Source organism: Entelurus aequoreus, linkage group LG04, assembly GCF_033978785.1.
Source record: "Entelurus aequoreus isolate RoL-2023_Sb linkage group LG04, RoL_Eaeq_v1.1, whole genome shotgun sequence".
NCBI classification, from domain to species: domain Eukaryota; kingdom Metazoa; phylum Chordata; class Actinopteri; order Syngnathiformes; family Syngnathidae; genus Entelurus; species Entelurus aequoreus.
The window spans coordinates 12,301,838-12,317,263 of NC_084734.1; the positions used below are offsets into that span (position 1 = coordinate 12,301,838).

The window sequence follows — 15,426 nt, forward strand, 5'->3', positions numbered from 1 at the left end:
AACACATGCCAATACGGCCGGGTTAACGTATAAAGTGCAATTTTAAATTTCCCGCTAAACTTCCGGTTGAAAACGTCTATGTATGATGACGTATGCGCGTGACGTCAATCGTTGAAGCGGAAGTATTCGGACACATTGTATCCAATACAAAAAGCTGTTTTCATCTCAAAATTCCACAGTATTCTGGACATCTGTGTTGGTGAATCTTTTGCAATTTGTTTAATGAACAATGAAGACTGCAAAGAAGAAAGTTGTAGGTGGGATCGGTGTATGAGTTGCTGGCTGCATCAACACAACCAGGAGGACTTTGACTTGGATAGCAGACGCGCTATCCGACGCTAGCCGCCAACCGCACGGATGAAGTCCTTTGTCGCTCCGTCGATCGCTGGAACGCAGGTGAGCACGGGTGTTGATGAGCAGATGAGGGCTGGTTGGCGTAGGTGGATAGCTAATGTTTTTAGCATAGCTCTGTGAGGTCCCGTTGCTAAGTTAGCTTCAATGGCATCGTTAGCGACAGCATTGTTAAGCTTCGCCAAGCTGGAAAGCATTAACCGTGTATTTACAGGTCCATGGTTTAATAGTATTGTTGATTTTCTGTCTATCCTTCCAGTCAGGGGCTTATTTCTTTTGTTTCTATATGCAGTTAAGCCCGATGCTATCACGTTAGCTCCGTAGCTAAAGTGTTTCACCGATGTATTGTCGTGGAGATAAGTCACTGTGAATGTCCATTTCGCGTTCTCGACTCTCATTTTCCAGAGGATATAGTATCCGAGGTGGTTTAAAATACAAATCCGTGATCCACAATAGAAAAAGGAGAGAGTGTGGAATCCAATGAGCCAGCTTGTACCTAAGTTACAGTCAGAGCGAAAAAAGATGCGTCCTGCACTGCACTCTAGTCCTTCACTCTCACGTTCCTCATCCACGAATCTTTCATCCTGGCTCGAATTAATGGGGTAATCGTCGCTTTCTCGGTCCGAATCGCTCTCGCTGCATTGTAAACAATGGGGAAATGTGAGGAGCCTTTCAACCTGTGACGTCACGCTACTTCCGGTACAGGCAAGGCTTTTTTTTTATCAGCGACCAAAAGTTGCGAACTTTATCGTCGATGTTCTCTACTAAATCCTTTCAGCAAAAATATGGCAATATCGCGAAATGATCAAGTATGACACATAGAATGGATCTGCTATCCCCGTTTGAATAAAAAACATTCATTTCAGTAGGCCTTTAAACAGTTATTAAGCAGTGGCACAAACATTCATGTCATTTCCAAAACAGAAAGTGCAAGATTGTCAGAGACATTTTAAAACAAGCTATGAGTGCACTTTTGTGCATGATGTCACTAAGATGACATATCAAAACAACACTAAATTAAAGTGCACTTTTTGTATAGAACACCACTATAATAGTTTAAAACAAATGAAGTGCACATTTGTGCATGATGTCACACAAGATATTTCAATAAGTGTCAAATATAAATGAGCTGCATAATAGGAAATCAAATAGTGTATGTCCTTCACTATGTGGTAGGTTCCTGCGGACGTTATCTCCTTCTGTTGTTGACTATTTTTTTCATACGGTGTTGATCTGGAAATGGTTGCTTCGGCATTTTGAGGGTGTGGCACCGAACGGAGATGTTGACATGCGGAGTTTCAAGCACTCTTCATTCTCTAGCGAGTGACTTTTCAAATGATGCTACATTAGCAGTGGTGCTACTTTTTGTAGCAACGCTTTTGCCGCATACTTGACATATTACGGTTGTCTGTTCAACATCTTCCCGCTTGAAGCCAAACCACCGCCAGACGATGGACCCCCTGCTGTTTTTCTTGGGAATTAATTATTCTTCCTTCATTTGTTACCAGATTCGCACCTTCTTTCTCTCGTATTACCGCTAGCACCACAGCTCACGTTACCCATGCTGCTACCTCTCTGCTCCGCGAGGGCGTATGAGATAGCACGCGCGACAGTATGTGACGTACGTAAGAAGGTGCGCTTGTTTTATGACTCTGTGAAAAGGAGAGACAAGAAAGAGTGAGAAGAGCCTGCAGTGTAATGCCCGCAGCTAAAAACAACTGCGTGAGAACGTATACTCCAATATCACCATATAGTCATTTTCTATATCGCACTGAGACAAACCCACGATATATGGAGTATATTCCATACATCGCCCAGCCCTACTAGGAATTATATCACTTTTCTTTTTTAAGTTAACTTTGTATCTTTAACCTACATTACATCCCTCGCATCTCAAACTTAGACTACAGCCCTCAATCGTGAGGCTGACTTCTGTGGTCAGTGCACCAAACAAAATGAAAGTGAAATGTGAAGTGAAATTAGGCCTAGTAAAACACTTAGTGGAAAAAGGCCCAGTCCATGCCGCTCACACATCACGACCATCATGAAGGATAAAGATTATATCTTTAAATGTGTGAATAGTCTTTTACTAGGAAATGGACATTGACAACTAAATAGTGGCCTCATTTTTCAGACTTAAGCCTGCCTAGGGCTGGGCGATTTATCGATATACTCGATATATCACGGGTTTGTCTCAGTGCGATATAGAAAATGACTATATGGTGATATTGGAGTATACGTTCTCACGCAGTTGCTTTAAGTTGCGGGCATTACACTAAAGGCTCTTCTCACTCTTTCTTGTCTCTCCTTCTCACAGAGACATAAAACGAGCGCACCTTCATACATACGTCACATACTGTCGCGCGTGCAACATGACGTTGCACATGACACGCCCTCGTGGAGCAGAGAGGTAGCGGCATGGGTACCATTAGCTGTGGTGCTAGCGGTGCGGTGCGAGTGGTAATACGAGAGAAAGAGGGTGTGAATCTGGTAACAAATGAAGGAAGAATTAATTCCCAAGAAAAACAGCAGGGGGTTCATCGTCTGGCGGTGGTTTGGCTTCAAGCGGAAATATGTCGAACAGACAACCATAATATGTAAAGTATGTGGCAAAGCGTTGCTACAAAAAGTAGCAGTAGTGCTAATGTAGCATCATTTCAAAAGTTACCCGCTAGAGAATGAAGAGTTCTTGAAACTCTGCATGTCAACATCTCCGTTCGGTGCCACACCAACAAAATGCAGAAGCAACCATTTCCACATCAACACCGTATGAAAAAAATAGTCAACAACAGGAGATAACGTCCGCAGGAAGCTACCACATAGCGAAGGACATACACTATTTGATTTCCTATTATGCAGCTCATTTATATTCGACACTTATTGAAATATCTTGTGTGACATCATGCAGAAAAGTGCACTTTATTTGTTTTAAACTATTGTAGTGGTGTTCTGTACAAAAAGTGCACTTTTATTTAGTGTTGTTTTGATATGTCATCTTAGTGACATCATGCACAAAAGTGCACTCACTGCTTGTTTTAAAATGTCTCTGACAATCTTGCACTTTCTGTTTAGGAAATGACATGAATGTTTGTGCCACTGCTTAATAAATACACTTTTGGTCAATTGACTTAGTTGTGACTTCCCTCTCTACATGAAAGTTTAAAATTAGCATATATTAATGCAGTATGAAGAAGAATGTTTTAATGTAGACACATAGAATCATCATACTGCTGTGATTATATGCATCAAGTGTTCATTCAAGGCTAAGGCAAAATATGGAGATATATATGGTGCATCGTGACATGGCCTAAAAATATTGAGATATTAATAAAAGGCCATATCGCCCAGCCCTAAGCCTGCCACTCCCTCCCTTGCAATGCACTATTGCACGTACACGCCAACCACAGGGATAAAAGTACCGTAATTTCCGGACTATAAGCCGCACCTGACTATAAGCCGCACCAGCTAAATTTAGGGGAAAATACAGATTGCTCCATATATAAGCCGCACCCGACTATAAGCCGCAGGGTTTTGATGTGTAATTAGCGTAGTATATAGGGGTTCCTGCTACCACGGAGGGGATTGTCGGGACAGAGATGACTGTTTGGGAACGCAAAGCGTCCCATTTATTAACAATAAATCTTTCAATCATTCAATCAAACTTTCACATCTTTGACATGGCGAACAGCATTCATGCAGAGTACAAATAATACAACGGTGCAAAGTAATACAAAGTGCTCGCCTGTACGTTATTAAAATAACCAGCCTACCGGTATATGAAAAGTCAGTCTTTAATCATTGTGTCATCGTCTTCGTCCTGCGTACTAAAACCACCGAAATCCTCTTCGTCGGTGTCGGAGAAGAACAGGCCGTAAATAAGCCGCACCCTTGTATAAGCCGCAGGGACCAGAACGAGGGGAAAAAGTAGCGGCTTATAGTCCGGAAATTACGGTAGTTATTTTTATTTAACTCTTGTCTTTAATATATTCATCACAATATTTCAGATGGCCTTCACGCGTTGTGTGACTTGGGTGTTCATTTCTGTAAAGTTTTGGCCTAGGTTCCTTACTTACACTAAAACTCAACTTTACTCAACTCAAATCGCAGTTGTAGGAACAGAACTGGTTTGCATCCCAAAAAAATTTGACTACTGACCTCGGTTCTGACTTCCAGGACTGACTTGAAGTCATTGGACATTGAAGCCAGTTTAGACTAGGGAGAAAAAAAGAATCATTAATTTTGGCCACACGTCTCAAAGTTTACTGTAGTTGTAGAACATCTTAAAACAAAGAATAGTTAAGAACTTGGCCAACATTAGGTTAAAACAGGGATACAAAACGACCAACATTGATAGTGTATGGGATGTTACCTGTAAGGACACCACTATTGTGTTAGAGTGGGTTTGGATGTGTTTTCCACCTGGAGCTCCACGAGACCTGATCAACTCTTGCAGCTGTGCAATCTGTTTGTTTAGGCTGTTAATGTCCTATAAAAATAAACATTTGATCTCTATTTAAATGACACAAAAAACACAGTTCTATCATATGATTAGATGTTGACTCACTTGTTTAATAATATATGTTAACTCCTCGATCTCCACAGCCTTGTCGTCAAATAGAGATTTTCTTTTGGCCACTAATAACACAAGCAGCATAAAAAGAATGAGCACACAAAAGCAGTTTACAAAAATTAGCACAGGAATGAAATTTTTAGCTTACAAATTGTGAGCTTTTCCAGCTTGGCAAATGTATTGCTTAAGTCTTTTCCAATTCTCCTACAAGGGAACAATTAAAAGGTTAGTTTGTGTCAATAACATTATAAACAACAAGCGTGTTTGTGGAAGTGTTTGTTACAAGAGGCAATTAACCACAGTAGAAAATAAGATGTAACATTAGCAGAAAGTAAATGTCAATATTATGAAACAAAGTGATGCCACTCACTGAATATTCTGTGTGTTATGTAGGGGTGTAACGGTACGTGTATTTGTATTGAAACGTTTCGGTACGGGGGTTCCGGTTCAGTTCGGAGGAGTACCGAATGAGTTTCCACACGGACATATTAAGTAGCGTAAAGCACGTTGTGTAAACAATGCACACCGAGGCACAACACAGGGCATGCTAGCAGCTAACGGGCTACGATAGACTGACCATACGTCCTCTTTTCACCGGACATGTCCTCTTTTGCGGAGCTGTCAGGGCGGACTTTCTTAAATGCCTCAAATGTCCGGCATTTTGAGTTAGGGTTGCGTGTATTTTCAACGTACGTTCAGGGTTAAGAAGGGGTTAAAAACTAAACAAATTGTGCGCGCAGCAGCATTCGTGAGGGAGGGGTAGAGACAGAGAGCGTGAGAGAGTTATGATAAACGCGCATGCGTCGCCAGCTTCTGCTTTTTATCCATAGATTTATCAGATTTAATTTTTTATTATCTATAGCAGGGGTGTCAAAAGTGTGCCCCGGAGGCCATTTGCGGCCCACAGCTAATGTTTTAAAGGCCCATGGCACATTCTAAAAATACTATTAAAATACACAAAAACATAACAAAAGTGAAATAAAAAAGCTTAAAGGTTAAATGTAATTTAGAAAAAGTTGCAATGTTGACAAATAAAACAAAGCTGTTTTTTTCTTTCTTTCAAACTGTCATTGCTCAAAACTAGGGCTGCAACTAACGATTAATTTGATAATCGATTAATCTGTTGATTATTACTTCGATTAATCGATTAATAATCAGATAAAAGAGACAAACTACATTTCTATCCTTTCCAGTATTTTATTTTAAAAAACCAGCATAATGGCACCATACTTATTTTGATTATTGTTTCTCAGCTGTTTGTAAATGTTGCCGTTTATAAATAAAGAATGATTTAAAAAAAAAAAAAAAAAGTATTTATTTATTTTTTAAAGCCTCTGCGCATGTGCATAACATAGATCCAACGAATCGATGACTAAATTAATCGGCAACTATTTTTATAATCGATTTAATCGATTAGTTGTTGCAGCCCTACTCAAAACATAATATTGAATCAAAATCAATCAATCAATCAATCAATCAATCAATCAATGTTTATTTATATAGCCCTAAATCACAAGTGTCTCAAAGGGCTGAAAATCAATGTTATTATGAATTATTGACCTATCCAAGGTTCACATTACTTCACGTCAAATATTCCACTAAGAAAAATATTTTTGGTGGAAGATTTTGAAAATTTGGTAAATAAATAACCCAAAAATTTATATTTTGTTGTTTTCTTACTATACCGAAAATGAATTGAACTGTGACCTCTAAACTGAGGTACGTACCGAACTGAAATTTGTGTGTACCGTTACACCCCTAGTGTTATGTGATTAAATATTTGTTAAAAACCCAAACCAAACAAAAAGTCTGTTTTATTACAGAAACTTACCTCGCCATGACTGTGAAATCACTGCGCTGCCTGAGAGCATTGAGAGCTGGTTTATTGGGCTGCACTCCATTCTAGGAAAACATTCAAGCATAGAAGATAGTGATACATTGTAATATTATTCACAAAGCAACAATCCCTCCTTTAAAAATGCTCTTCGAGATGACAATGAGCAAATACCACCACGGTCTCTAGCTAGCGACTAAAATGATATTTGGTGAGCACTCGGGTCCTGTTTGGTTAGCATTCACTCATGCATTTCTGTTAGCAGACCGAACAATGCTCAGTTAAGCGTAACATAGTGCCATAAAGTGGACATGTACTTTGATGACTTCACGCATCTAAACCATTCTGACCTATTCTAGGTCACATACGCACGTAGGATGTTTTTTCTATGAACGGCTTATCAGCTGAGACGTAGCAGTAAGGATTCTAAATTGCATACAGACGTCAAAAAGTTTTTTCCAGAGATTTGCTGCAAATAGACCTCGTTTCTAACAAATTCACAGAATTATTATCGACAATACAACCATTTTATTTCAAAAAACAAATTGCTAGGTACTATTTGTTTAACTACTGTATTCACAATCCTGGCCTTTTATATATAAGGGTTTGGATTTGCTAGTTTGGTGACATTACATGCAGTGTTTTGGTGCATCTGCATTCCCACTGGACTTCAGGACCGAGATCCATCTCTAAGTTCACGGTTCAGTGGACATGAGACAGTCTGTCAGAATAATTGTATAGAAGTTATCACACAACTTCTGTGTTACATTGAGTTCAGGTCCCCTGCGAGAAGAAAAAAGATGTATTTCATCTTATCAAGCAAAAGGCTTGGAAAACACTAGGGATGTCCCGATCCGTGTTACATTGAGTTCAGGTCCCCTGCGAGAAGAAAAAAGATGTATTTCATCTTATCAAGCAAAAGGCTTGGAAAACACTAGGGATGTCCCGATCCGATATTTGGATCGGATCGGCCGCCGATATTTGCCAAAAAATGCATTTCGGCAAGGCATGGGAAAATGCCGATGCAGATCCAGTTTTAAAAAAAACTCCGGTCCGTGTTTTCCAACGCACCGATTTAAATAATACATTCCACTTTTCTGCTGCTCCCTAATTTTCTGCTGCTCCCTAATTTCCGTTCCGCATTTTCCAGCACACCTTCAACACATCCACAGGTCTGTGGATTCTCACGCAGTTGCTTTTAGCTGCTGGCATTACACGACAGGCTCTTCTCACTCTTTTCTGTGTCTCCCTCCCACAGACAGCAAGCGCACCTTCTTACACACGTCACATAATGTCACGTCATACGTCACATACATATACGCCCTCCCCGAGCAGAGAGGTAGCAGCATGGCTAACGTTAGCTGTGATGCTAGCGCAGCCGTGCGAGCAACGTTCCCTCTAAGGTGCGCGCCTGTGCAATTGCGCACTGCTCAAGCGTCTTCTGCGCATAGCAATTATATGCCACGCACAAAATCAAATAAAAAAATAAGCGCATAATTTTCGACACACGGACATGACAGAGAAAGCAGTTTTCGTCATCATTGTTCAAATATTGTAACATCTGTCGAGACGCTTATCTCCATTCGGTGCCACACGCCCACACCATCAAAATGCCGAGGCAAAAATTTCCACATCAACACCGTATGAAAAAATGTGTGATTTTTTTAGTTGTGATTTCCTTCTCTGCATGAAAGTTTAAAAGTAGCATATATTAATGCAGCATGAAGAAGAATGTTTTAATGTAGACATGCAAGCCTTGAAAGAAAATTTTGAAAATCAAGACTACATTTCCTGCAAATGGGTGCTTTCTACCCTATATTTTAACTTTAGATTTATTCTCATATTTATTCTCTTTTGGCTGTCTTTTTGACACTTACATCCGGCGCCCCCCTCCACACCCCGGATTATAAATAATGTAAATAATTCAATGTGATTATCTTGTGTGATGACTGTATTATGATGATAGTATATATCTGATAGTATAAATCTGTATCATTAATCAATTTAAGTGGACCCCGACTTAAACAAGTTGAAAAACTTATTTGGGTGTTACCATTTAGTGGTCAATTGTACGGAATATGTACTTCACTGTGCAACCTACTAATAAAAGTCTCAATCAATCAATCAAAACACATAGAAACATCATACTGCTGTGATTATATGCATCAAGTGTTCATTCAAGGCTAAGGCAAAATATCGAGATATATATCGTGTATCGCAATATGGCCTTAAAATATCACAATATTAAAAAAAGGCCATATCGCCCAGCCCTAGTTCAATGATGCCATTTCTGTTTGTCATGTATAATGTTGTCTATTTTGTGTTTATCCTTGAATAAACAGGTCAGTTTCTTGTTACCAACCATTGTGTATTTTTCAAACTCCCCTAATTCAGCTGGCTAGTTGTTATCAAGAGTACTAAAACCCTTTTCAACATGATTCTGACAACTAAGTAGGCTAAATAACTTTAAACTTTAATACATGCTCGGATAGGCCAGTATCGGTCAGTATCGGTATCGGTCAGTATCGGTATCGGATCCGAAGTGCAAAAACAATATCGGTATCGGATCCGAAGTGCAAAAACCTGGATCGGGACATCCCTAGAAAACACCACTGTGTGCGATTGGATGCGACATGGAGGTGTCGGTTTCTTTGATCTATTGTCAGCCACAGGAAGATTTTGTCCTGACCCGAGATCTACAAAGCGGACAGGTAGCAGGACCTGACACCGCTCCAGGCACCTTTTCTTTGCACTGTTTATGACCCACCTCCCCTTAGGAGCAGTTGCGTGATGTAATGTAATCAAAAAATGCCCAAATAAAAGGAGGAGCGCGATGTGACTGCCTTCAGAGCGTGGTGGGAGACTGTTCGACGTTGCAGCCCAGACGTTTCTCCTCATGAGCTACATTGAATCCTGTCTCTTGTTTGATTTCTGTGCTTCTTGTCTTGTCTAATAGATGTCATCTGTGTTTGAACCTGACACAGTCCTAGCAGAGCAAATGGACTAGTGTTTGGTTTAAAGAACTTGAGCTCTGCAGAAGTACCAAAAATTTGAAATCAAACCACTGAGGCCTTGCAGAGATATTTATAAAACAATCTCGCTTTCCTTCATATGTCCAAACAAGCCGCTTGGAATTTGCCCAATTTGTGACGTTTTTCCAAGCTGCGACGTCAGCAGTTATCTTCACATATGGCAGAGATTTACCCAAAGTGCTGTGCGCGAGGCCACCATTGCAATCCAGCGCTGTAGTTTCCCCCCCCCCCATTTCTTCTTGTTGTGGGGCACTCTGGGTCGTGCACGCACATGCATCCTGTTGCCTTTTCTAATACAAAGTTGCATATAATTATGACTTGTATTTGTCAGTCAATAAGGAAGCGCTAAAACTACAACATGGCTGACGGGGAGAAGACACAGTCGATGTGGAGGCACGTAATTAAGACCGCCCACAAAACTGTGCATCCTAAAAAGACAGTCAAAAAGAATCTATGCAAAAATTTGACCAATTGCATGTTACGTAGACCACAAGGAACGGTTTTAAAAGTAGAAAAAAAACCAACATATGACCCCTTTAACCGAACAAAAAATGACTATAGTAAACACCCTAAATCAGGGGTGTCCAAACTTTTTCCACTGCGGGCCGCACACGGAAAAATTAAAGCATGCGGGGGCCATTTTGATATTTTTCATTTTCAAACCATAACAAAATATATATATATATATATATTTTTTTAACAATTAGGGTCTCAGTCATTAAAATGTTAAAAACAAGTCAAATTATTATTGCCTATTATTATATATGCCTTTTCTGTCAAAGACAACTTTGTTTTTTATAGTAAAACTGAAATATGCAGTATTTACCTCACCGCCCAAAACATTTAGAAAGCAATGTTTGATGTGAAGTAATTGGAGCCCTGAAAAGATCAATAATGCATGACACCATTGATTTTATTTTCATTATTATTTTTGATTAATCAGAGTGAAAAGATAAATAAAATCCCACTAAATATCTGTGGGATCCAAAAGGTACCCCACTCATAAAGTGATAAAAAAAAAATATTATTTGTTTTACTTTCAACACTAAAGTTACAAGATCAACTTCAGATATATCTGTCGATTTTACGTTTGAACTATTATTTTGTTTGTTTCATGCTCTTTTCTCAAAGAAAACTTTGGATGTTTTTATATGGCAACCACACAATATAGGCAATATTTTTCCACATAAAACATTTTAATGTGAAATATTTGAAGTAATTGGAGCCTTGAAGATGTCAATAATTCATTATGAGGTGGCGACTTGTCCAGGGTGTAGCCCGCCTTCCGCCCATGTGCAGCTGAGATGGGCTCCAGCAACCCCCGCGACCCCGAACAGAACAAGCGGTAGGAAATGGATGGATGGATGATTTTTTTGTCTTTTTTTTTAGCAATGGCAAAAAAAGTAAAATAAAGATAAACAAAATTAAAAAAAATAGCCTGCATGGCAGCTTTGTGTCAACATTGCAACGTTTTCTAGTTAGATTTCACCTCATACCACTTTTTTAATGTTTTTTTGATTTTTGCAATGGCATTTCCAGAATGTGTGGCGGGCCGCTAAACTATTAGCTGCGGGCCCCAAATGGCCCCCAGGCCGCACTTTGGACACTCCTACCCTAAATATGAAACAAACCAGATCCATGTACTACAATTTCAACGACAAAAGCAGCAACGATGTAAACAAGCAACCAAAATGAGCAGTTACTGGTAACCACAAATGTGTACTTTTCAAAAGGCCCTTTTCCACCACAGTAACGTTTACTGGAATTTAGCCCACTTACCCTGGTAAATACAGTTCTCCCTGTGTTTCCACCAAAAACTACCTGGGTAGATTTACATTTTCCAGGACATATTTTTAGTTCCTGCTAGCTAAGTGAGAGTTAGGCAGGTTCCTAGAACTTTCGAGGAGGCAGGCTGTGCTGTCGACCGCAGATGATTGGTTGAACACAACTTTCGTATTTGTTGTGGTTTTTTTTTTTTTTTACAAGAAAAGGGAGAAAAAAACAACGAAAGGAATTTTTAACTTGCAGGACATTTTGTGCGGCATCTGCGTGGAACTACCTTGCAGTTTTAACTCAGCTGCAGTCTTTAAACGATCCATCCATCCATCCATTTTCTACCGCTAGTCCCTTTTGGGGTCGCGGGGGGTGCTGGAGCCTATCTCAGCTGCATTCGGCCCCAAGGCGGGGTACACCCTGGACAAGTCGCCACCTCATCACAGGGCCAACACAACTATGTGCAGTTTAGTGATTATTATTTTTTACAAACTTCATTTTAGTACGCAAAGTTGACAGATGAATATGAAGTATTCAGCCAGACTTTGTTGGATAAATGTGAAATAAAGGAGGCAGGACACAAATGGAACTAGGGTAAATCACATTAAATGTTCATTTTTTTACCTTATTACAAGCTGTAAAGGTAATCAGTGACATGCCATTTGTCTTATTAGCCTCAGCCCGGGTGAACCAAATGCTAACAAGCCAACGCTAAATCCGATGTGTTCTTGTTGTTGCCGTTTGATAAACACTGACTTTTAGTCTTTATAAATTGTTATTCACAGCTTAAATAGACCATAAGGAAACGCCTGACCCTCATGAATTATCATCTGCCGAGGGGACAACTTCCTGACTGTTGGTCACAGAGGACAAAAGCCTGACTTTTTATGAACAATTCCGTACAGTTGGTTTTTAATTTGTATATTACTACTTTGTATTTCATTTACTTACACTACAGTACAAAATATGACCTAATATTTTCTGTTTGTTTATATGGTATCAGTGAAGAAACATACCAAACCAGTCCTTCATACGTCATCAGCCGAATTTGTACAAACTACCCTGAACTGTGAAATGCAGTGGAAAAACAAACTACACATTTCTACAGGAACTTTTAGTTCCATGAATTAGAGGTTCCAGGAACTTAAAATTCCTAAACTTTTGGTAGAAATGTCCTAAAGTAGAACAGAGCTTGTACAAGCAATTGAATGGTTCCATCAACCCACTTGGGCGGCAGGCAGGGTGTGCACAGCCTGGACAAGTCACCAACAGAGATAGACAACCATTCACACTGACATTCACACACTAGGGCCAATTAAGGCCATGTCATCAGTGTGTGAATGTGTGTGTGAATGGGTGAATGTGGAAATACTGTCAAAGCGCTTTCAGTACCTTGAAGGTAGAAAAGCGCTATACAAGTATAACCCATTTATCATTTATTTATGTCTACACTAGGGCTGCAACTAACAACTAATTTGATAATCGATTAATATGTCTATTACTTCGATTAATCGATTAATAATCGGATAAAAGAGACAAACTACATTTCTATCCTTTCCAGTATTTTATTGGAAAAAAAACAGCATACTGGCACCATACTTATTTTGATTATTGTTTCTCAACTGTTTGCAGTTTATAAATAAATGTTTATAAAAATACAAATAAAAGTAGCCTCTGCGCATGCACATAGCATAGATCCAACGAATCTATGACTAAATTAATCGCCAACTATTTTTATAATCGATTTAATCGATTAGTTGTTGCAGCCCTAGTCTATAGCAAAAAAAAAAGGAAAAGACAAAAAAAAGGAAAAGAGCAAGCACAAAGATGGCAGCACAGACAAATACAAGGACAAGCACAAGTCCTTGATGTGAAAGTCAAAAAGGAGAAAGAAAATGGTTTTGCCAGCCCACCACATGTTAAATGTGAGCCTGAGAATGACTTTTACCACTCCCCTAAACACGAGAAGTCTCTAAAGAGAGAGCGGGATGACGACAACGATTATGACTTTAAGGCCAAAAAAGTAAAGACAGACAATGACAAGAAGGACAAGAAAAGGAAACCAACTGAGACCTACACTGTTTCATTGTCCATTTCTCTGATGATACAATTGTTGATGACTGAAGTGATGATAACAACCAAGCCTAACCCCCCCCCCCCCCTCCACATACCACCCCCCAATTGTAAATAATGTATATAATTCAATGTATATACTCTGATGATTATCTTGTGTGAAGACTGTATTATGATGATAGTATATATCTGTATCATGAATCAATTTAAGTGGACCCCGACTTAAACAAGTTGAAAAACTCATTCGGGTGTTACCATTTAGTGGTCAATTGTACGGAATATGTACTGCACTGTGCAATCTACTAATAAAAGTCTCAATCAATCAATCAAAGCTGAAATCCTATGTATTGAACGAATAGAGAATCCTTTTGAAATGGGAAAAAATAGTTTTTGAATCGAGAATCGTGTTGAATTGAAAAAAAAATAAAATCGATTTTGAATCGAATCGTGACCCCAAGAATCGATATTGAATCGAATTGTGGGACACCCAAAGATTCACAGCCCTAGGATTTACCCATAATAACCTTAGTCTAGTGTAGAAGGGGCCTAAGTGTTGCCCATCTGGCCTATACTAATTTCTTAAAGGCCTACTGAAACCCACTACTACCGACCACGCAGTCTGATAGTTTATACATCAATGATGAAATCTTAACATTGCAACACATGCCAATACGGCCGGGTTACATTAGTAAAGTGCAATTTTAAATTTCCCGCGAAATATCCTGCTGAAAACGTCTCGTATGATGACGTTTGCGCGTGACGTCACGGATTGTAGCGGACATTTTTGGACACCATTGTGGCCAGCTATTATGTCGTCTGTTTTGATCGCAAAATTCCACAGTATTCTGGACATCTGTGTTGGTGAATCTTTTGCAATTTCTTTAATGAACCATGGAGACAGCAAAGAAGAAAGCTGTAGGTGGGAAGCGGTGTATTAGCGGCCGGCTGCAGCAACACAAACGTGTAGCCGGTGTTTCATTGTTTACAATCCTGAAAGATGACAGTCAAGCTTTACCATTGGCTTGTGGAGAACTGGGACAACAGAGACTCTTACCGGGAGGACTTTGAGTTGGATACGCGGTACCGTGAGTACGCAGCTGCGGCTTCCAAACATTTTAACGCTTGCCCGCACGTGCGTGCTGCTATGTGCATGTCACGTACGTAACTTTGGGGACTTTGGGGAAATATATGTGCTGTATGAACTTTGCGGAGGTGAACAGTACTTTGGGCTGTGGGATTGAGTGTGTTGTGCGGGTGTTTGATTTGTATTGGCGGGTTATATGGATGGGAGGGGGGAGGTGTTTGTTATGCGGGATTAATTTGTGGCATATTCAATATAAGCCTGGTTGTGTTGTGGCTAATAGAGTATATATATGTCTTGTGTTTATTTACTGTTTTAGTCATTCCCAGCTGAATATCAGGTCCCACCCGCCTCTCACAGCATCTTCCCTATCTGAATCGCTTCCATTGCCCTCTAGTCCTTTACTTTCACTTTCCTCATCCACAAATCTTTCATCTTCGCTCAAATTAATGGGGAAATCGTCACTTTCTCGGTCCGAATCGCTCTCGCTGCTGGTGGCCATGATTGTAAACAATGTGCAGATGTGAGGAGCTCCACAACCGGTGACGTCACGCTACTTCCGGTACAGGCAAGGCTTTTTTTATCAGCGACCAAAAGTTGCGAACTTTATCGTCGATGTTCTCTACTAAATCCTTTCAGCAAAAACATGGCAATATCGCGAAATGATCAAGTAGGACACATAGAATGGACCTGCTATCCCCGTTTAAATAAG

The 15,426-nt window shown here is 39.8% G+C and overlaps 1 protein-coding gene across 2 annotated transcripts in view; it reads right to left on the bottom strand.

Annotated features, from left to right (window-relative positions):
* Nucleotides 1-15,426, bottom strand: part of stx5a (syntaxin 5A) — a 29,430-nt gene that overhangs the window by 13,218 nt on the left and 786 nt on the right. For both annotated transcript variants that reach the window (XM_062044239.1, XM_062044241.1), the window contains exons 3-7: nt 6,753-6,823; nt 5,070-5,125; nt 4,916-4,986; nt 4,721-4,837; nt 4,507-4,563 (exon numbers count right to left, since the gene is read on the bottom strand). In XM_062044239.1, the coding sequence (XP_061900223.1) occupies nt 4,507-4,563; nt 4,721-4,837; nt 4,916-4,986; nt 5,070-5,125; nt 6,753-6,823 (372 nt within the window). The remainder of the gene's footprint in view (nt 1-4,506; nt 4,564-4,720; nt 4,838-4,915; nt 4,987-5,069; nt 5,126-6,752; nt 6,824-15,426) is intronic.